The sequence below is a fragment of the Emydura macquarii genome, unplaced genomic scaffold, assembly GCF_026122565.2.
Source record: "Emydura macquarii macquarii isolate MOO-44397 ecotype Brisbane River unplaced genomic scaffold, CSIRO-AGI_Emac_v2 contig_3534, whole genome shotgun sequence".
Lineage (NCBI taxonomy): Eukaryota > Metazoa > Chordata > Testudines > Chelidae > Emydura > Emydura macquarii.
In genome coordinates, this window is record NW_027133671.1 from 947,068 (window position 1) to 971,074 (window position 24,007).

General features: G+C 43.9%; 1 protein-coding gene across 3 annotated transcripts in view; it reads left to right on the forward strand.

Moving 5' to 3' along the window:
- Positions 1 to 1,150: 1,150 nt before the first annotated feature.
- TEDC1 (tubulin epsilon and delta complex 1) overlaps positions 1,151 to 24,007 on the forward strand; it is a 146,108-nt gene continuing 123,251 nt past the window's right edge. For all 3 annotated transcript variants that reach the window (XM_067536349.1, XM_067536351.1, XM_067536350.1), the window contains exons 1-3: positions 1,151 to 1,319; positions 4,234 to 4,312; positions 12,200 to 12,402. In XM_067536349.1, the coding sequence (XP_067392450.1) occupies positions 1,197 to 1,319; positions 4,234 to 4,312; positions 12,200 to 12,402 (405 nt within the window). In that variant the 5' untranslated portion in view covers positions 1,151 to 1,196. The remainder of the gene's footprint in view (positions 1,320 to 4,233; positions 4,313 to 12,199; positions 12,403 to 24,007) is intronic.

Consider the following 24,007-nt stretch of genomic DNA (forward strand, 5'->3'; position numbering starts at 1 on the left):
GAGTTTTGTTGTTTTTGGCAGAGGGGGAATTGGACATTTATACAGTTATGCTCATTTTCTTGCAGATATCCACACTATGCCTTTATTTGCAAGGTTCAATTTACATTTGTCTCACTAAAAGCCCGCTGTTATATGTGGCCAAACAGAAACCATGTTTTAGCCAGATATCTACCAGGGTCAGAAGATGGGGGTTAATACAAAACACGTTTTTTAGGCCCAATCTTGCAAACTTCTGCATTGGAGTAAAGCTGAAATTTTTTGACCAAAAAGTTTTTTATTGGAAACTTTTATTTCTTTTTTTTAAAAAATGAAAATTTCTGTGAAGTACTGTTGCCTTTTTCCAATTTCCCCCCAATATTTTTGGCAACATTTTGAAGGGCATTTTTTATCCTAACCATTACTAATAGACGAACTAACATTTTTCATTTAAAAAGAAGCAGGGTTTTGATGACAAATTCCAATCATGGTCCAAAAACGTTTTTGATTAAAAAAAAAAGTATATACACTTTTGAAAGGATGAGACATGGGTCCCTTTGGGAGCCCAGCAAAATGGAAACAATGTTTAAAATCTGTGTTTTGTGACTTTCTTTTGAAATTTTCCAACCAGTGCTATGTGTAAGTAATGTACTAGGCCAAGTAGCTCCAGGGAAGTCGAGGGGACCCTGGCTTAAGTAGAGTTATTCATATGCCATTGTGTTTGTACCGTTAGGGGCATAACAAGGAATAATGTAATAACACAGCTCGGTGTGTGTGGCTCTGATGTGTTATTCACTGCCTTTCTTTTCCTTGACGGGAGCCCAGTCAGGTTCTCCCTAGGCTACGTAGCCCTGTTCCAACTCTAGTAGGTGCCTAGTGCAAACCAGGTGCGAGTTGGGTGTGGACAGAGAAGAGCCAGCCCTGGCGAGGAAGGGCTACGCTGACCTGGTCTAGGCCCAAGCTTTGGTCTTCCCCAGCAGCTATGCGGCTCCCCCGTTCCCGCCCCTCTGAGCCAACGCCCCACCCCCCTCGGGCGCAGCACGTGACCACGTGTTCCCAGAAGGGCAGTGCCAGGGCGCCCGACTGCCTCAGTCTCCTCTTTGGCGCATGCGCGCGCCGCGCACACACCCGGCTGATGCGCCCTGGGAGGCGGGGCCCGTTTGTACAGGCGCAGTAGCGCCGTTCGAGCGGAGGCGCGGCGCGGCGCTGGCTGGAACGGGATGCGGTCGGGCCGGGCGGGGGCGCTGCCGGCGGCCATCGGGGCGCTGTGCCGGGCGCTGCCACCGGGAAGCCGGCCCGCCCCGGAGATCTTCCGCCTCGCCAAGTTCGACAGGCCCCAGGCGGTGAGAGCGGGGGGAAGCCGGGACAGACCCCCATTGCCCCATAGCAACGGCCCCCACTGCCGCATAGCAAAGCTCCCTTACCGCCCCATAGCAACACTCCCACCCCCCACTGCTTTATAGTAATGCCTCCTACTCCTTCCTTGCTCCATAGCAACATCACCGCTCCATAGTAATGCATCTTCACTGCCCTGTAGCAACTCCCCCTGCTCCTCACTGACCTACAGCAACACCCTCATCACCCCATAACAACGCCCCACCCCCATTGCCTCATAGCAACCCTGATGCCCCCCACTGCTTCATAGCAATGTCCCCTTCCCCCTCTCTGCCCCAGAGCAACATCCTCTGCCCCCTCACTGCCCCCTAGCAGCACCATTGCCCCATAGCAACCCCCTTTAATGCTCACTGCACCATAGCATCACCACAGCCCCTTAGCAATGCCCCCACTGCCCCATAGCAATACCTCTCCTCCATTATTGATCCATAGCATCCCTCTGCCCCCACTACCCTTCAGCAGCTCCCCTGCCCCGTAACATTAGTGCCTACCTCCTCCCTTTACCTTTGTAATGTCGCCTTGTCTCCGACCTTCACCCCTTGTGGTGGGACTGTAGGCAAGACTCTTGTGCTCTCAGGCCTTCTTCATCCTGGGGATTCCTGCCCTTGGCATAGCCGCTCAGTTGCAGGCCCCTAGTGAGACAGGTGCAGCTGCTGTAAGCACAGTTTGTAATTCAGCCCTGTGTGCAACTGGCTCATACTGCATGGGTGCAAACTGGCTTGTAGCAGGTTTGCCTGTAGTTGGGTCTGCACCTGACAACTACACAGTGATGGGCTGGAACAAATTCCCAGTGGCGACAAGGTCTCAGTTTCCCCTGCTGTAAAGGAGGGATAGTAACACTCAGTGAGCAGTATAAAACACTCCAAGGCACTGCTTCCCAACCTTTTTGGCTCAAGGACCGTAGATATCATTTTTACAACTCTGAAGGGCCACCAGTGTATGCCAGCAGCCCCTCTCCCCACACTGAAGCCAGACAGAAGGAGTTTTAGTGAGGAGGCAGCCTCCTACCTCATCTCCAGCCCCCCTGGCTGCAGCAGGGAAACTGTATGCATCACGTAGCCCCATGCACGTCACCTGGGTCCCTAGGCAATGGCTCCCTTCTGCAGCCTGGGGGTCAGGAGATCAGTCTCCCCTCCCTCTGTCTCCAGCAGGGACCATAGCGCCTAGGGACCTAGGCAGAGCACTTTGCTTTCTGCTGGAGCCATAGGAGGGAAGTGCTGATATCCCGTTCCCTTGGCTGCTGACTGGTCTTGTAGCTCTACTGCAACGCACTCTGCCTGGGTCCTTAGGCAGTGGCTCCCTTCTGCAACCAGGGGAGGGGAGCGGTGGACCACTTTGAAAGACCCCACTGGCCATGGGTTGGGAACCACTGTGCTAAGGTGTGTGGGTGGGACAGTGCTGTGTGAACATTCAATGTTACTCTCTAGTTTTCATTAAAATAATGCCTCCATGCTAATCATGTAGCTAATCTGTACAACTCTGTGTATCCTCTTATCTGTGCCCTGCAGTGCTTCATGGTGGGTTTACCAGCTTGTCACCACCTGGTAGCATGGGCACCCACCACCTAAGGGCTTGTTTACACACGGAGTTATTCTGGAATAACTGCTGAATAATTCAGTGTGTGGACTCTCTTATTCTATACTAAGAATCTCCACACACACAGTTATTCAGGAATAGTTCTGGTGCTTTAAATTCACACCCTACCTTAATTTGAGTTACCTTTCAAATGTAGAGAAGCATACATTTCCCCCGTCCTGTGCCTGACAATCGCATTGTCTCCATAACATCACCTCCTCACCTCCCACTGTGAAGGTACCCTCAGAACCCACCTGCAGCCCTTTGCAGGGGTTGCTGACGTAACATGACTAATGTCCCCACCTTCCCTTCCCCTCCTCCCCTGCAAGGTGATAAATATTTGTGAAAAATTCCCAGATAGCCAGATATGCATGATCAACTTCCACTGATAGTATAGTGAAATTATCTTCTAAATCCAAGAGCAAAATAGTCTCCCTTGTCTCCATGCTGCCCTTCCTTTCTTTTTGGTGGGATCTTTCCGTGTCTTCTCTTGCTTAGAAACTTGTTCAGAAGGTCCAAAAAGTTCCTGCTCTTGGAGGATTTCCTAGAAACTTCTATTTTTTACTTTTTTCAGAGTTGAACCTTGACACTTCCTTATGGTGTGCAGCCCATTCTTGCCACTCAGAGTTCACTTTCCTCCCTTTATCCTGAATGGTCTTAGGCCCTCTCTGGGCTAGGGATTTGGAAACTGCCATTGGCCTATAGGATGTTTTGTACTTGCCTAGGCATTTTACAAATGTTGGTTGTAATTCTTGGTATGAGGGCTTAAATTGGCATAGTCTATAACTGTGCTATCCTACTTTCTAACTATTTTGTTTGAGCTAGTTCTCATAATACCAGCCCACAATGCTATGCTTGGTGGTTACAAATTCCCCTAAAGCCCCTGCTCCCATAACATTATAGGACATGTCTTTCTCGCATCCCAGATATGCACTGGTACAAGTATAAGTGTAAAGTGTGCTCAATGGGGATGTGCCTTTTTAGACGCAGTGCTGTTGTGTGGTGGTGCCAAACTGTTACTCGGACAAGGGGGAGAGAAGCCTAACTGCCCCAGGCAGTCAGCAACTCTGTAATGCTTTCCTTTGCTGAGTGCACAATCCCCATGCTATTGCTATTAATCTGAGGATAGGGCAATACATGTAGCTGCCTGTCTTTTCCCTTCTTTTCTTGCTGACTGGACACTTTTGTGTTGTTTCAGATAATGGCCGATGCTGAGTAATTAAAGATAACTCTTTACTCTTTCACGCAATTCTTGAATGCTGATGTTTCCTTTCTGTTCTTTCACAGAGCCTGGAGATCTGGAGGCTGCTGTATTCTCTTCTAAAGCAAATCCATGAGGGAGGATGGACTGAGCCTGATACCATAGGTAATAAAGTATTTTCAGTGCTTGTAAGGTTTGTATCTGCTTCTGGGAGAGACCTGAGCCAGATATAGAACTCCCCTTCCACAGCAGCTCATTCCCTGCATAGTGGGTTTCAGACTCCATTTTGAACATCTCATTTTGTCCCGGTGACCCTAATTCTTGCAGATGGATTTGTTCATCAGAGCCTGTTGATTCATATTGGGCTTGTTTTATCCATGTTAATGATGTTTCAGTCAGGCAAGCTGATGTTCTTTCATCAGCTGTAGCCTTTTGCTTCTTTGGGGCATTTTATCTAACAGGGACTGAGTCACTGCAGTTGCATTTACATTCTGCATTGGCCTTACAAGCCCCTAGAATTCTCAGAGATAATTATAGAAAATAGGTTTACTTCCTCTCTAATCTCTTCTTTTCTCCTTTCAAATATGACACTTGACTCCACAGTAAAATTACATTAAGTCCTACCTTAGGGCTGCGGATTATAATGGATGAACTGTGCATAAGAGCTATACAACCAGTATTGTGAAGCCAAGCCTCAGAGTAAAGAAGGAATCCACTCTGTGTGTGTATTTTAGAGAGGATGTAAAATACAGCTATAATCAGGAGCCAAGTCACAAAGACAGCCTGCTTACAGGTTGGCTTTTTAAAATTACCATTTTTTCAAAGGAAAGTGACTAATCACAGTTAGCTATTTAAATATAGATTACTCCATACATAGTGCTAGTCCATAGGGCTATGCCTTTCCCAGATATTCCCCAGTAACCACATATTGCCCCTTCACTGGAGCAGGAATGTGGGGTCCTCCCAAAGCCTTAGAAGATTTCTCAGCCCCAAACCAGCCAAAATTAGCTCCTGAAATCTCCATGAGTCAAACTGTGCTTTCCACGCTTTTGAAGAGCCAAACCAGCCTACAGTTGTGGAAACTGAAGCAAAGGGATTAAATGACTTGGCCAAGATCTCTCAGGAAGTCCATGGCTGAGCCAAGAATTGAACACTGGTTCTCCTGGTTCGGTTTCCAGTCCATTGCCTGAACCACATGATCATCATTTTTTCCACTGTTGACTCAAGTGCTATGCACAGTTATTACACTGAAGTTCCATCATGTGCAACTATGTGTGAAGGCAATTCAGCTGTGTCTCTTGCACGCATCATAGGGACAGGCATGCAGAAAGCATAGCTGAGCACATAATTTGTCCTCTAATCTATTCATTTACAGGCTGATTGGACTTTTTTAAAATTAAATTGGGAAAATAAAAGTACCATCATGTGGAATTGTGATTGCTTCCACATTGGTTTTTGGTAGACACTGAACTTGGAATCTTCATGTGCACATGATAGACTTTTAACCAGAAAGCTAACGCATGCTTTGCTAGTGAGGTGCTCAGTTTTTGTTAGACAACAATATAATTTTGGGAATTAGGATTCCTGGATGCTGTTTCTGGTTTGATTTCAAGTGGTCTGGTTTAGTAGTTAAAGCAATGGTACAGGCTGGATAGCCAAGCACATAGATTTATCACATTTATCACATGGCTTAGTGAATGAAAGTTGGGTCTTCCATATTCAAGACCAATGTTCTATTCCCAGCTTTGTCAGGAGTGTCCGTATCTGTCTTAAGTACTTATGTGGCCCTCATTATTGTAGTATCTCAGTGCCTCCTAACCTTTAATGTATTTTATTTTCCCTGCTGTCTGTGTTAGAGATGGTGATCTGGGACACAGAGAGACTAAGTTACTTGCCCCATGTCACACAGGAAGTTTGTAGCATAATTGAACCTGGGTCTCCGAGTCCATGGCTAGTACCCTAATCACTGGGCCATCCTTCCCGTCTTTGTATAACCTATCAGTTACCTTATCTGTAAAATTGAGGGGAAATAATAATTCCCTGGCTGTAGAACGGGGGTATCAGGTCTTGGTCAGGATAAGGGTTATGAAGTGCACAGAAATATTAAAAGCAATCAATGGAGGAGGAGACTTGATTTCACTGTCTCCTGGCCCCCAGGCCAGTGCACCTTCTTTTAGGCTAAACGTATTTTCTGGGACGTTACTCTGTTCCTGAGTTTCTACTTGAAGTCTGTTCACATTGTCAGAGATCTCAGCAATCCTCACCACTCATAGGACCAAAACAAAACTCTAGTAACTTTCTGTTGTTAGGTTTTGCAACTGGTTATAATTCCAGACACTAGCTCTCGTCAGGGTATCCCGGATAAAAGTATCCTGTGGCTTCTGCCCATGCTTTTTTATTCTTTATGTGTTCCAAAATAGTGATAGACTTTGCAAATTTTAAAAACAGGTCACTTTGGAGAGACTATCTTGGGAATACTTTTGATCAAATGAACCTCAGATTTATAGTATAGACTGTGTACCAACTCCCGAGCTAGCATATGGGTTTTCAAGCCACTTTCACTAGTTATGTGAATTGTAGGGAGGATTCAAACTCAAACAACCATAATTGAACTCTATAAGCTTCAAACAACCATAATTATGGAGTGACTAGTGGTCACTTTACAGTTCATATAGAAAAAGATTGTCATGTTTTTAATGACTGAAGTGTGCCACTCCATAATGATAGATAACTTCAGCTTTGGGAAATCATTTAGAAAATATTATATACTACAGACAGTGTGTTTAAAATGAACGAACTCTTGCAATTGTGCAAAAAACCTCCAAACTACACACCAACAGCCTCCCTCTCCTGTGGCTGGAAAATCCTATAAATGATCCTGTTTTGGAAGAGAATATTTCCCTCCACCCCTTTCTCCATATAATTATTTCTTACCCTAAACTTCTGGGAGTAAAACGTTCACACTCAGTAATCATTTAAAAAAAAAAATTCAGAACAATAGTTGTTTCATCAAGAAAGTTAGAGAATGAGTCAGAGTCAGCCTTGAATGGGAACTCTGGCATTAACGTTAATGAAGAAGTCACAGCCAATGCCTTCATAGTGCTCTTTCCTTTAGCTTTCATTTTGCATGAACACCTTTTTTTTTTTTTTTTTTTTAAAGGCAAATCAAATGCCAGTAGGATCTGCCTTTTGACATGTCAGTTATTTTTTGGTGTATCAGTTTTGATACTGCCAGAAAGATGTCTGTAGCTATTATATCTCTTTCATTCTCACCCATCAAACAAGAACTGTTTTTCTTCAGCAATAATTTCCCTTAATAACTGTGTTTTGTGGCATCTCTACAGGTGCTTTTTGCCTGAGTGCATGAAGTAATGCATCCATTTTCATTCCTACTCTTGGCTCACGTTTCTTTCTTCCTAGCCTTCATAAACCCAAAATAACGCATAGTTCTCTGTTGAATACAAAGCTGTAATTCATTGGAAGGGTTCTGCAGGTGTTGTAAATCAGAAGGGCACAACATGAGTGCTGAATCACAGCTTGGCCCATATTCATTAAACTTTCTTTTTCAAGTGAAATGTGCATGCTGAGGGGGATTTATTAGAAAGATCCACAGACCCATCCTGTGTAAATTCCTTTACCTTAATGAAGTGCCTTAGTAAAGCATTGGCCAAAACACAGGTATTGCAGTAAGTAGCATTATCTGCTATATAAGCAGATTTTTTCTCTCTATTCTGCAATGAGTGTCACATTCTTATTTTGGCAGAGTGCATCTGTCTATCTTAGGTACTTATATGGCCAGCACTGCCATAGTATATGAGCATCTCACAATTTTAAAAATGTATTTAACCTTGCAGCACCCCTGTGAGGTGGGGGAAATGCTATTATCCCAATTGTACCAACAGGAAACACTAAGGCATGGAAGTTAAGAGCCTAAATACTTTTGAGGATCTGTGCCTCAGTGACTTGCCCAAGATCTCATGGGGGAATCTTTGGGGGAGCAGGGAAATGAATCCCGATCTCCCAAGTCCCAGACAAACACCCTAAGCACTAGACCATGCTCCCTATCTAGTACATCACAACAAAAGGATGATTTAAGTATAGTTTCTTTGGTATTCCAAATATATACATTTTAATGAGACAAGCTGTTAATGCAGTGGGAGAGCTGAGACTTGAAAGGTATGCAAGCCAAGACATTCCAGGTTAACTTTGACTGCCTCCTCGTGTGCACTGCAGTAGAATTTTGCATGACATGATTACACCTGGTTGGGCAGTATCACAAAGTTTTGCAAATTCACTGCATTGTATGGAACTGGTGGGAGAATATGGTACCAAGGATCTGAGTTAAGTACCACCGATGAGGATAGACAGTGAGGCCTGGTCTACAATACAAAGTTTTGCCAGCATAGCTATGTTGGCTAGGAGTGTGGGAAAAAAAATCAGAGTCCCTAGGTGGCATAGCTATGCTGACAAAACCCGCAGTGTCGATGCAACCAGGCCGACAGAAGACTTCTTCTGTCAGTATAATTGATGCTTGGGGAGGTGGCGTAGCTATGCCAGCATAACTCCTTCTGCTGGCTTATTCTATGGCTATGCTATGGGGCTCTGCTGGCATAGCTATATGAACTAAGGCTCTGGAGTGTAGATTTGGCCTGAGTACAGTGGAACCTACAGAGCTTAGAGATACAACCTTGAACATTGCAGCAAATACATGTAGGGCCAACTTGTGTAACCTATGTTAGAGATCAATTGCGAGCCACCTTATTTGATTATGTAAGGGAGTGGAAAGATCCAAAATGCCCCCAATTTGCCTGATGCAGATTATCTTTATCACAGGGGGAAGCAGTTTTTATTCAAACCAGTTCCTGTATGTGGATAGCGGGTGGACACGCAGGAGTTGGGAGGAAGTAAAAAGCAATGGCCTTTGATGAGATGCCCTTTCTGTTAAGTCTGCTTGGAGAGCTGCAACAGATGGAACTAACCTATTACATTTCTGGTTGACTGATGCCCCACTCTTAGAAACGATGTGCTGTACCAACTTGAACGTCTGCTCATATTCAGGGGAAAATTCCACTCCTATGGATTGCACCATGGCTGATCTTTCAATGCTCCTTTGCAATGGCAGCTCAAACACACTTGGACAAGAGCACTAATGGCCCTTTACCATGCATAAATGGTCAGGGAGCCGAAAATTACATCCTCACAGCATGGAAGCATTGGTGGGAAAGAGAGTCTAATGTGCTAAGTAAATTCAGGAGTCCATTATTGCACCTGCTGCCTTGTCCACTTGATCAAAGATCACAGACTGGGCTCAACAGGCTACTGTTTGGCTTGACCAGAATTGCTGAAAACATGCACCGGCATGGGCTGTTTTCTTTCCCATGCTGTGATTGTGGGGCAACATTGCAGATAATAACTCATGTGGTGGAAGAGCGTCCAAACCGACATCTGGAGGTGGTCTACAACGCTTAATCTCCTTTGGTACAGAGGGCATTCTCTGGTTATGGAATCTGGATGTCGAGGTCTGATATCTGCATTCAAGAGAGTGAGCACAAGCATTGAAGTCCCATGCAAACATATGGACCCGGGTCCTTGGCTGGTGTAAATTGACTTCATTGGAGCTGTGCTGACTTACACCAGCTGAGGTGCTGGCCTTTGCTTGCCTATTCTGAATCCACAGTGACAAAAGGGGTTGCAAACCCCTAGGCCCAGAAGCTTGGCTTCTTTGTCAGGAGGGAGATTAGAGATTTCTGTAGAATGGGAAGATATTCAAGACATTAAGGAAGCGCAAAGAATGCCCTTCTACCTGTCATTATTTGGGGCGTTCAGTACACAGCTCTGCAATGAGTTTTTCTGAAAAGCACACATGGACAGGCCACCTCAAAGCATGAGACAAGCCACTAATGTTCATATTCACACATGCTGCCAAAAATGCAGCAACTTGATAGTGTATTTATTGCAAGCCAGAGAGAGAGATCCCAAGGGCTGCTGGGACAAGTGGTCCCCTTCTTGAGGCTGTAGAACAGAAATTAGCTAGATTTAAACAGATTATGGCCCTGTGATATGCTCCGTCAGGAGTTCTGCCCCTGCCACAAGACAGTAGTATTGGGCTAGGATATTGTACCTGTTCAGCCATGCTCACAATCCTGTTTGCTATTCGGTATTTATGAGGAGGAGCCTATGTCCATCCTTCATGTGTGGCGCACACACACAGTTAGGTACTCTCCCTATTGTGTGCTGAAGAATGGCAATTGGACATAGAGCATCTTCAGGAATGCTGGGTGCATTGTGGAGTGAGCGGTCTTTGGGAATCTACCCCCTCTGTGGCCATGGAAGGCTGGGTATGGCTCCCAACAGCACTGCTTCTGTTAACCAGAGGCAGGTCACTCAAGACAAATTCAAGTATTTACTTATGTTCCTATTGCCATAGTGGAGTGGGCTTACTGTCTGTGTAGAATTACCAGCTCCTGCCAGCCCAAGCAGCCGCTTAGTGACAACTGCTTAGTGATATGCTGGTGCTCAAATGTAATGAGTGCTATTCGAGTGTTATGAGTACATACAAACTCAGGGCTCCTAGTGGCTGTGCTTTCGCTTTGTATGATTGCTTCTAGCATGCAAGGCTCCCTTAACATTTCACAACTGAAGTGATGTGGTTAGACACTTTTCTCTAGGGAATTGTTTTTTAAGATTAACAAATAACCTTTCTACAGTCACAGGTTTCTCTTTCCATTCTTGCTTTTTGTTTGGAAGTCAGGCACTATGTTTTTTTGAGCTTCATTAGTCAACAGCATAGCACAGTGCATGTGACCAGGTGAGACGTTAATTGTGCTAGTGACAAGGAGCAGGCAAATGAAGAATGTGCAGATGTGATAGAGGAGGATGACAATTAAGGACACAAAGTTAAGCACTGACTAGGTGGGGCCCCTAGATTGGGTTTGCTGATGCTTTGTGGTGAAACACCATGGAGATATTGAAACACTTCACTTGGGGAACTTTACTTGCTGGTTTAACCTTATCTATTTCTCCCCTAGTGAAGTGACTCTTGCTTTACAATCCTTAGTGCAGGGGTGTCAAACATGCGGCCCGCGAACCTTTTTTGTCCGGCCCGCAGGTGGCCGGATATGGCCCACAATCCTTTTTGTTCTGGCCCCTGGTGGCCGGATACGGCTTGTCTACCTTTTTGGTCTGGCCCCTATCGGCTGCTGCCAAAGGGTAGGACGGCACGAGATTTCTCAGCGGCAGGGAAGACGCTGTGAGCTATGGAGGAGGGTATGGCCCACTTGAATCGCATTTAATTACAATCTGGCCCGCCATAGGAGGTAAGTTTCACACCTCTGCTAGTGTTTGCATTGCAATTGAGAGAGATGAGATGAGTGAGGTAATATCTTTCATTGGACCAACTTCTGTTGGTGAAACAGGTGAGCTGTTAAGCCATGCAAACCTCTTCTTCAGGTCACATTACAATTATTAACTAAAATCTGCTGTGATGAAGGAAAATGGAGGAGAATATAACTGAGGACAGAATGCAGTCTGCAGCCTGGTGTGCCTGTTGTATGTATGCTGCTATAAGCTTATTTGCTCACTGTTGCTCAGGGATTTGTAGTAGGCTGTGGAACCTTTCATCTCTAGGTTTTGATCCACCTCAGTTCAACAGTGACTTGAAGTAGTTGCCATCTTGTTGTGTATGGTAACCCATATGCAATGAGTGGGTGGGTTAGAGTCCAGTTGCTAGCAGGACAGGCACCTACCACAAGCCAGTCGCAAATTGGGCTTGTTAGTCTCTCAGAGTCCGAGGGCTGAATGGTTCTGGAGACTGAATTCCTATTCCCCTATATAGAAGAGGTTTCTGCAGTCAGACTTGGGCAGCGAGGTGGAAACTTGTGTTCTTGCTGCCTGCACAGTATCTGTTCATGCTTAACCAGAGAATATCAGTCTCTCTTGCCCTCAGTATGACAGGAAATCTGGTTAATGATGCTTGCTCTTCAGGAAGCAGCTATTCCTGGAACAGGGTGGGCAGTGCAATGTGACACATTTTCCTGCTTTTTTATTTTCCAGGCACCCAAATTAGATTTGTAAAGTCAGTATTATGGTACCATGGCTATGGCAGGCCAGAATTCTATCAGCTCCCTTCTGATGGCTCTCTTGGTAGCAGGGAGCTGCTACTGGCATTTTCCTGGCTCCTAAACAGAATCAGCCTGCTGGAGCAGCTACTGACTGTGAATAGAGTGAAAATCGGGGATGAAACCTCTGTGTGCACGGTAAGCAGTTTTTTTGTTTGTCCTCTCCACCCTCACAATTGTTAATCTGCTACAATAGAATTTAAAATGGCAAGTGTGCGTGTATTATGGGTTTCTGGATTTTCCCTTTCTAGATCATACTTATGGGTTGTACTCCAATTTAGGGAAAGGGTTGGGCTGCATGAGTTTTCTCTCTGTGTGTGGAATAGGCCAGGAACTGGCAAATAGCATTTTAAGAAATATTTGAGTGCCAAATAGTGGCTACCACTATTCATTGAGTAACTAATGATCTTTCAGCCTTCCTGAGGGAGTAGTGAGATTTACTGTTACAATTCCAGCAGTAAAAAGATGTCATTGTGCAGAGAGCCTGCTAAGGCTAGCTGGGAATTTGCTGTATCTGGTGAAATTGGGAAATCCGTAACAGTGGCCAAACAGAATTGCACAGACCAATAACATTTGATAACTTTCCACTTAAAATTCACTCCTTCATATACAAGGTGTCCAGCACATGATCTTCTCCAACCTGTTTGCCTGAGTGTTCGAGAATATGTTAGGGAATGAAGAAATGAAGATAAAACTTCCACACTTGCTCCAAGTAAATGCCATGCTCTTAGCACCAAAGGACATGGAGACTGAATTTAAAATGATCAGTGCTGAGTGTTACAGCCTGGCCCAGCGCTCTTCTGCATGGTCAGCAGTCAGGTATGAATGGACCCAAAACCCAATCTTTGGGTCCCATGCACTTCCAAGCAAAATAGATCTGGATAGAGTCTAGTCACTGTTTCTAGCTCTGCGGCCCTAGGGCACACTCCTGGGCTCAGACTTCTTGCATAATGTCCTTCCTTAGGATGTGGGGCACTGCAGCTCTCCTAAACCCCTAAGACAGTGTCTGAGACCTCCTGAACATTCCCCTACCCCCCAGTTGCTTGCATATTCTCCACCTAGGCTGTAGGAGCTTCTAGTTTTGTCCCTTTGTGGATGATGTAGTAGGAAAGCAAGGAGCACAGGCTTTGTAAAAGAATTTCTTGGCCATAAAGACTTTACTCTGAGATTTACAGATCTTTGAAAACAACAAAAGGTCTGAGGCACCCCCTCCCTTTGTCTGATCTCATCCTTCCTGTGTGTCCGAGGTTCGTCAGCATTTCCAGATGGGCAAAGTTCTTTCTATAAGTCCTGCTCACTTGAGCATCTGTGTTCAGTGAATCCATGTGGGCTTGCTCTTCTGATTTTGTTTATAATTTTAAGAAAGTCACTGATTCCCTGTATTAGGCCTGTAGCGAATGGTCTGACATTATATAAAATAAGATTATGAGCAGTAAAAAAGGAACACGTGTCTTCAAGGAGTACTGTGAACAAGAACTGTCTTGATAACTCAGTGCGTATAACTATTCCAGCTCTAAAAATGTACAGCTAATATTCAGTGAGAGAGAGAGAAAAGTCAGTATTATTCATTCCAGAAGGATGTTATCGTTTGGGGTGAGCTTTATCTGTTATCTCTCTTGTGCACTTCTCTGAGTGGAACTCTGTGATTCATCTCACTTTTAGACTGGATCAGTAGTCTACAGTACCCCATATTGACCAACCATATCTGCTTCTAGCTGGTAGATCTGGATTTGACACCTGCTATGGAATCTTCTCCAGAAGTTGTGACTGTCTAGTAAAAGCAGTGACAGAAAACAGCTTGTTCAAAACAGTCTTTGATTTATTTATCATTAGCGCAACACAAGGAGAGAAAAGGGTTAAAAATAACAAAAGCCTTAAAGCACATTGCCTTACCTAAACTTAGCCTCTTTTGAGAGCTGGTCCCTCTGTGTATTCCACTTGTGGGTACACATGCACTCCATGTACCTGAGACTGGAGAACTTTCACAAATAGTGTCTCTTGGTCCGCATTTGTGCCCCTGCTCTGCTTGCGTTCTGCATCAAGGATCCATGGGGAGTGAGTGTGGGGGCTGGATGGGCCAACCACTTCATCGGTTCCTTCTTACTGCTGCATGGACTGAATCAGAACCTCTAGCATTCAGAACTTCTCCTTTGTCTTCAAACCTGTAAATATTTCAAAGTTTATCAGTTTTATCTTTAGCGTAATTAGTATTAATGGTTCTATTGGTATAGCTAGTGGATCGTTAGAATCCTCACCTAGGGGACCCCCTGGCTTCCCAGTTTGGGAAATAGATTATGCACAGTATATTAGGCTTGGAAAGCTGCATCTCCTGTCCCTGCACCTTCCTGATCAGTGATGACCAATAGCGTTGCCTATACTGTCTGGGGGAAGTGCATATCTCTGCCAGATGCAGGATCTATCGCTCCTTTCCTAGCTGACAGATGCAAGAATTTCAGCTTAAAAACACCTCAGTGAGAAGGCTCTGAGGCCCCAGTCAGACCCAGGCTAGCTGAATCTCGCTGTACATTGACCAGAGTCATCAAGGAGCACATCTCCTACCATTAGGCCTGATGCAGGAATGAGTGAGACTACATCTGTGGACCCTCTCTCAGGGTTTCTACAGGAGAGCAGGGTACAGTCTCATAAGCACAAAAGCAGATCCCTCCTCCAATAGGAATCTCTCCTCCAGTAGGAAGCAATAGAGTGGGGTACATCTTCAACAACAGGGAAAAGGGTTCTATTCGATATATTTCCTAGTTCCAAAAGTAAGGGAGATGGAGACCTATTTTTAACCTGCAATGATTCAATATTTTTATTCGAAAGCTAGAGTTCCATATGGTTACATTGGCATCGGTGAAAAGGCACATGGTTCACAAATCTCTGTATGAAAGATGTATATTTTCATGTGGACCGTTCTCAGGTTTATGATAGAGCCAACTACTGTAAGTGCAGGATGCTTTCATTCCATCTAGCAAATGCTCCCGGAGTCTTCACCAAAACAGCATCAGTAGCAGTTGCACAGCTCAGATGGAGTGGCTTCAGTATCTTCCTGTATTTAGATAACTGGCTTTTCACTGGCAGGACACACATAGAAGGCCTAGCATCAGCCTTGTTGCTGCTTCATCTTCTAGCATCCCTAGGAGTTTGTGTAAACATGGAGAAATCTACCATGACTCTAGAATTTATAGGAGTAACCATAGACTCACTCAGGGCAAAGTGAGGGAAACCAATGAGAAAGCCACCTAGGCTATTTGTTGCCATGACAGAACAAGTTTGAAGTCTTCACAGAGGGTCTGTAGATGTATTTCTGGCTGTATCCTACTCTGTTAGTAGGGGGGACAGCTTCCTCCCCTATATAGGGTAAGGGCTAACTCTATAAGGGCACAAGATGCCTCAGTAGCATCACTTCAAGAGGTACCCCTGCTTGACAGTTGCATGGCAGCTACATTGAATTCCATCCATACGTTCACAAAGCATAATACCATGGTCCAAGATATCCTTTCTGATCTCACCCATGCTGGAATATGTGTAGGGATCAGCAGTTGAAGAAGAAAGGGAAATTACTTATCTTGTTGTAACTGGAGTTCTTTGAGATGTGTGCTCCCTATCTGTATTCCATTACCCACCTTCCTTCCCCTCTGTTTTGGATCTTGGCAAGATTCATGTTAGAGAAGGAGCAGGTTAGAGCATGCCTTGCGAAAGAATTGGCACAATACAAGTATCAATTATTGGAAATTGGACTTAATTCACTCAGACTGTCTGCCTTCCTGTAGGCTTACAGAGCCCCTTCGAACTGAGTTAACCCTTAGGATTCTCTATGGAAGTCATAATCAAACACAGGTTCCCACAATATTAATAAAAATACAGTCTGTCTACATTACAGAATTCTACTAGCATAGCTGTGTTGGTCAGGAGTATGAAGAGGTCTTTGATGTAGCAGTGCTGATAGAAACCCCCTAGTGTGGACTTAATTATAAAAGCAATACTGCACTATTGGGATAGCTTGATTCGCTTGAAGATGATGCGGTAAGCTATTCCTATAAAAGGGTAGCTTTGTGTATATATAAGCTGTGTCCACACTAAGAGTGCTTTCCCAGTATAATATGGTATGTGGATATAGCTATACTGGTAAAGTGCTTCTAATGTCAACATGACCACAGATAGCTCCCATGCTCTTCACAGAGGAGATTTCAGTTGCATCAAAAATATTGAAATCCTTGACATTCTGATCCTCTGATTCCCAGAGGCTTCCCCTTTGTGAGGCAGAGCAGCTGGGCAAAGGTCACACATATCTTGTTCTTTATTGTGTATAAGGAAGGCTTGAAAAGTTCTTTTTGCTTGTCTTTATCATAAAAATATCCTGAATATCAAGTCTTATCTTTCCAGTTTCTGCTCGATAAACCCTTGGAAGTCTAGAGAATTGGGGAAGTAAGCTTTCTAAGCCCTTGGATGTAGTTGGTAGGGGTAAGTCCATTGGACAGGCACCATCTTTTTGGTGCGTGCATGTGTCGTACACAGAGTGTCTAGCTTGAAATGGGATTGTGATCCAGGACTAGGGCTCCTAGGCTTAGGTAATACAAATAAATAATAATGATGATGAAGGCTGAATCTTTCATAAGATGAATGGGTTTAACAAAAACAAGTCGTGGGTTTTAAACAGTCTCCTGGAAAATGCCCTCCCTTTTCAGTTTGGGGTTTCAGTCTCTTGTTGTGATGTCATAGTCTCCAGTTCTGCAAGTGTTCTCTGGCAAATGCTTCTAGAGTTTTTAAAAAACAATCCCAAAACCCGTAGAAAAGCCATGTGATTTTCGGGGCAGAGAACAATGGAATTAGAAAATGAAAGTGTGCTAAGGCCGCTTCCCTCCAAGGGTTTGGAGGGGAAGCTGGGGCTCCTCGTACTACATGCCCATGCCAAACACTGGATAGCTAATCAGAGAATGGTTCACACTGTGATTCATTTTGGTTGCATGGTAGCTGGTGCTGTGGAAAATCCCACACCTCAAAGATGGTGATAACAGAAACCACAAATCCAGAACATGAAGTAATACACAGAAATGAGCTGGCTATTTTATTCCCTCTGTCACTTACTGGTTTTATTTTGTAGCAGTTAAACAGCAGCTTTGTCATTTCTGATTCCATCGTCCCATTTTTGGTCGCTAGCCATCTTGATCCTTACTGGCCACTACCTTAAATTTTAATGTAATTTATAAAAGTTTATGTATACAACACATACTATAAGCAGACCTCACTATATCTTACTGGCTATAACCATCCCTGAGCTCCTCTCCACTGCTTAGCTTATTGTGTTAAAAACCATTTAGATCCTGATCCTGAAAAGACATAAATGTGTTTAAAGTTAAGCATGTGCATAAGTCTTTGTTGGATCAGTGCCTTAGATTGTAAACTTCTTGTTGAGGTTTTGTTGTTTGTCTGGAAAGTGTCATGCACACCAGTGTCTCAGTTTAAATAAATAATTGGTCTGATGTTCTTTGGAGTCTGTGGAAATGTTTACCCATTTTTATCCACTGCAAATCAGAGCAAAATTGTGTTGCTAAGAAACTGCAAAGAAGGAAGAGTGATACAGCAATAGCTTGGGACCAAATGAACGGAATTAACATAATTGGCTTTTGATATATATGGGGTTTGGCATATCATGAGCTATTTAGTGGGCTTCAGATCTCATTTGTGATTCAGACATAGCTTGTTCTGGTAGAGTAGTCAGAATTTAATTCTGAAATCTGGTAGCCTTGTCATTGTAGATTAATTAGGGATTAACTGCATTTTTCCCTTGACATGTCTGCCTCACTAGATGCACTTGTCGGCATGTGCTAAATGTTTAAAATTACATTCATTTCTGTTTGAACAAGCAGTAGTAGCTGTTGTTCTTGAGGCTCTGTTATGTCTTTAGGATAAACACAATACATCTGGATTCTTTTGTTTACTGTGGTGTAACTCCATTGACTTCATTGGGACTACATACGCACTTCTAGCTAAGCACATGCTAAAGTGCATAGCTGGTTTAGGCCAGAGTTCTCAGTAGCTTGCAGCTTGAAGGCACAGTGTCATTCTTTTAGTTTTTGCTGAGGAAGCACTTCTATTTCAAGATCCTATTATCAGGTGTTTGCAAATGTCTGAAAAAATTCCATTTGATCTGAGACTAACGTTTGTTTTCTCATCCCAGAAGTGAATTTTTTTGGAAATTCTGTTTGGGTGTTTCAGAGATCAGAGCATGAAAATGTTTGCACTTTTATTCGTTTTTCTTTTTTTGAGAAATCAAATTTGCCATAGAGTTAGATTTTTGACATATTTCAAACATTTTTAGAAATTGGTACAAACTCTCAGAAATCTTTGTGCTTGTTTCCACCAAGGTAACTTTTACTAGTGCACATATGCACATATTAATGCATATGCAGAGCATCTGATGCTGTGAATTCTAGCTTTTCAGTGGTTTAAAACTTGTTGCTAGTCTTAATAGTTCATGAGATATCAGACATAAAATGACAACATTGTGATGACCTTTTTTTCCCCTTTCCTCTCTTAGTTGGTTTTCCACATGATTTAGAGGCTATTGCCTGAGCTAAGAGTAACTATACACCACCTGAAATCACATAAAGCAATTACTATACAGTAATGTCATCTCACTCTAATATAGTGATGAAAGCAATTTAGGGTGTGCTTTACATGGAACTGATTTTTAAAGGCATATGAGGTCGCCCCCTCTCTCCATGGTGACGCTACAGGGCTATGTTAGTCATTTTGATGCCTTCACTGAGCATTTGCAGACCGTAGCTTGTTTGGATTTCTTTTAAGTTTAACCTGACTTCTGAATTTCCTGGTTTTGTAATGCTTGTTTCTGGTATAGTTATAACCAGAATTATAATTAAAATTCTTGTAATTATTTTTACCCTTATGTACTCTCAGCTTTAACTCCATCTTAATGTCATTTTTATCTGGGAATTACCATTTTATTAAATTATTAAACATTTCCTGCATGAACACTAAAAAAGAAGCGTTACCATTAATACTTGACATTTATTTTCAAAAACTACCATCTTTTAACAAGGTCTAGAAATGCTTTGGTAGGACCATTACCGAATTTTGGGGAATTTGTAAACCTTTCCAAGCATAATTCTGCACAGTGATAAGAGAGAAAATGTGTATCTCTAGAGTAGTATAAAATGCATATTACATACATGTATGTATTCTGACAGGGGCTACCGGAGGGTGGTAGAAGGACGCTATGTTTGCCTAAGAATGACCAAGGCCCTGTTCCCCCTAGCAGCTGCCCAAGGTTTCCTCCAGGCTGATTAGGGCCAGCTGAGACCAATTAGGGCCAGCTGAGGCCAGGATCAGCTGAGACCAATTGAGAACTGCCTGGGAGCAGATATAAGCTCCCTGCCAGCCAGGCAGGGGAGTTTTTGGAGAGTTTTGGAGAACAAGAGAAGGAGACCCGTGAGTGGCAGGAGCCAGAGAAGGGCCGGGATTTGCCTGTTGGAGTGACTACTCAGCCCCGACGAAAACCAGGGTAGGGAAGGAGCCCAGAGAAGAGACTTGTATAGTGCCTTACAGCAGCAGCCAACCACTGCTGTCAGCCAGGGTCTCTGGGCTGGTGTCCGAAGAAGAGGGCGGGCTCGGACACCCCCTACCCCGACCATCCCTGGCCCAACCAGGGAACTTCCCCCCTGCCCAGGAGAAGAGGTCTTTCCTCCCTCCCTCCGCGCCCCCCGACCCTGCCCGCCTTAGAACCTAAGGTCCAGAAGGCGCTGCTCGGCCTTCCGAGGCCTGAAGGAAGACGGGGTAGAAGTGAGACGGCCACCATCTTAAGATATCTTAGCATCACTGCTGCTGCAGGATCAGCAGGGTGTGTACCACATTGGGCTTTTTGTGCTGCCTGTTTAGTCATAGTGTGCAAAAAGAATGTTTTTTTTTTCCTATATCCAATGTAAAAAAAAAAGGGGGCTTGATTTGTGGAAGTGCTGAGTAGCTACAGTTCCCCTTAACTTCAGTTGAAGTGGTTTATGCATAGTGCTTGTGCAAATTGGGCCTGGGATGTTTTAAGTTTCTTTGGTGGGTTTTATTTAACTCACTACACCAAAGACATTTAGAATCCTGATTACAGTCTCTGCCAGATCGTAACAATTTTGAAGTATACTGTAGGATAAATATATAATGGAAATAGGATGATGGCTCTTTCAGTTTTATGTAATCATTGCAAGTAAATCTGTCACTTTCACAGCAAGCTAATTACTAGTGCTGTGTTTTAGGAAGTGATAAACAAAATTTTCTCCCATTCTGTAAATAAATGACAACCTGTGCAAATAATAGCTGTACTCTGCGTGATCATGTGTTTGTTATGGTTACAGAGAGGAATACTGCTGACACTGGTATTACCTCTAAAATGGGAACTAATTTAATTGTAGAAGCTGGTGATTTTTTAGGGGTCAGAGTGGTGTTTGTTTCCTTGTTTATTACTAGGGAAGTTTGCAAGGATGTTGGATCTAGGTTTTGTCAATTCAATCCGCTCCTGCTTTTTACTGTCCATCTGAATTCAGACCCCTCTTTTTGTGACCTCATAATAAGAAAATACTGATGATATCATAGAATTTATGCATCTGGCAGAGATACCTGTTTCTCTCCAGCACGACCAAATAAAGTCCAGCCTGGTCTACGCTACAAAGTTAGGTCAAAGCAATCTGCCTTATGTTGACCTAGTTGTGCATGTGTCTTCATTTAAATTTGTCTCCCACTGATGTAAGCACCCTGTTACACAATGCAGTAGCACCACCTCCCTGCGTGGCATTGAGCCATGGTCGTTGCACTTAAATCAACTTAGCGTGAGTTGTGATACTGTGTTACTTATGTCAACCCTAACAATCCTCCAGAAGCTATCCCACAATGCCTGACACTGACTGCTCCGGACACAGTTGTGAATTACACTGGCCAAGGGTCACGGAGACCAGAAGCCTCTCCCGTTCCCTTTAAAACCCCATGAACTTTTGAAATGCTTTTTCCTGATTGTCCATCTTGGCGAGCACACCTAACATCTCTCCATTGTTGAGTGCAACTGGTTATGCTGGCTACCGGCTCCAGACGTGCTCCCTCTTGGGGTAGACAGAAGATATTGGCTCTCCTGGGCCTGTGGGAAGAGGAGGCTATGCAAGGGGAGGAGGTGAACATCCCTCAATGCTGAAGGAACAGATTCAGGACTATTTAGAAAGATTGGACATACACAAGTCCATGTAGCCAGATGCAATGCATCCGAGGGTGCTGAGGGAGTTGGCTGATGTGATTTCCGAGCTATTGGCTATTATCGTCGAAAGCTCGTGGCAATTGGGGGAGGTCCCTGATGATTGGAAAAAGGCAAATATAATGCCCATCTTCAAGAAAGGGAGGAAAGAGGATCCAGGGAACTACAGACCGGTTAGCCTCACCTCAATCCCTGGAAAAATCATGGAGCAGGTCCTCAAGGAATCCATTTTAAGGCACTTGGAAGAGAGGAAGATGATCAGGAACAGTCAACGTGGAGTCACCAAGGGCAAGTCATGCCTGTGGAAGAAACAAAGCTTCACTCTGCGTTTTGGTTGAGGCTCATCAAAGATCTGAGACTCTTTTATTATTATAAAAGCACAAGCATATGCAAGGGGAGAGCCACTGACAGAGTTGTTTCTGGTCAGTAAAGGGTCTCCACCTTCAGGCAGATTTTAACATATATTTATAACAGTGCTAGAATCACATGATTCATTCTTCTTATCATTAGTCAAGGTTACAGACATAGGCAAACTGCAGTACAAGCATTTTCAGCTAAGATAGTTGATATTTTCCAGCACTGTTTACATTCTTTTCTTCTGCACTATCTCACTCTCTGTTTTATCCCCTCACTTTACCCATAAGACATACTTTTCTTGACCAAAGTTTAAGGCCTAAGCATTTTACTTCAACAATCCCCCCTTTGGTTCTCCAAAGCACCATACTGCCTTAAACTTCCACATTCATTGTCTTCAACTTCTTTCTGTACTTGCTCGTCCCATTCCTTTATTTCAGCATACATATTATATACTGCTGTTTTTTTTTGTTCTGGGTTCAGCATACCTATTTTCATTTCCTTTGCAGTACATTTGAAGCAACATTTTATAAACATTATAACTACCTGTATACACACAAAAATGCCAATAATACCCCCAAATACAAGTAACAAGATGTAGAAAATTTTGGACCCCCATCCTCTGAGCCACGACCATAGGCTCCATTGATCTGTTTCATGGAGGTTTGCTACTTCTTTTCTAATGTGCTTGGCTTGTGTGAAGATGTCATGGGTGTTATCTGGTATGTAAACACAACATTTGGGTCCTATCAAAGCATACGCTCCTCCCTTGCTTTCTAAGGTAAACTCTAGGGCCATTCGGTTCTGCAGAACCATTTGTCATATACTACCCATTTTAGTGGGTATGTGTTCAAAGCCATGGGTAGTTGCATTGGCCACTTCTTCAAGCACCCCAGCAACGCGCCTTATTTCCTTGACAGCGTATGCTACTCCAAGGTGAGGCAAGGTGATACCCCAATATCATTGGGCCTCGGTGATTGCTCTTCGGTTCTGGAGTCTGCCCTGGGATAGTGTGGGTGTGTGCCTAATGGCAGGGACAATAGCTCCGATGTAGCAGGAGCCTTCCCACCACGGGGGTAATCTTTTATGGGCCTTATTCCCACAAATAAAATAATGACCCACTAAACCTATATGTTCTTGTGAGTAAGTTACAGAGCTTTGCATTAAGCGAATGCTATAATAATTGATGTTCAGGGGGTACGGAAAAGAACCTTTAAAAGAGCTCCCATTCAGGGCAACATACCCTGTAGAGTTGATAGTGAAGGTATAGTTACAAATGCTATAATCAATCTTCATACTTTTGTGGAGTGCATTCTTCCTCCACATGGATCGGTTGGACCGAAAGCCTTGGGCCTCATAAGCTAGGTGGATGTATTCTGTTTTATTCTGACCCACATCAGCCCAAGTTTGACCCTTTCCAGAGAATGGAATGGTAACCCCTTGTACTATTTGTGTGGTGTTCAACACAATCAGAGCCATGGGTATACCTTCTTCAGAATGCAAGAGAACATGACTGCAAATCCAACAGTTAGACACATTTAAGTCTTTTCTGTAGTTGGTTAATTACTTGTAAAAAATGTGTTAGTACAGTCCAAGGAGCGTTTTCTTCTATGGTTCAGTTGCTTAGTTTTTAATTGTACCTCAGAATCATCAGGTTGTCGGTCTTCTATCCAATGGACCTTGGGGATTTCCTCGACAGGTGTGCTGGCAATCAGGAGCCATTTTTCTTCCTGCTTAGACCAAAAGAGAGCCATTCAGATAATGCCAATACAGAACATCCAGAATATCACTAGCCATACCCATTTAGGGAACCAGTGATTTGGAGGAATTGTAAGTCTTTCTCCTGAGGTGGTAGGGGTGATGTCGTGGCACATTCTCTTCACTCTGGAGTGTCAAATCCTCTTCTTGAGCAGGGGAGAGGTTACAAGCACTTGCACCCTGCTCCTCTGACCTTGCTTCTACAGGTGCAGAGGTTCTTTTACAGTGTGAGGCGTGTATCCAGGACTGCTGACCTCGGCACTTCACAGCAGTGTTGGTGGTGAGGAGTACCTGGAGTGGGCCTTTCCAACGTGGTTTCAGGGCTGTCTTTTTCTGGTAGACTTTGACATGGATCCAATCACCTGGCTGTAGATTGTGACATGC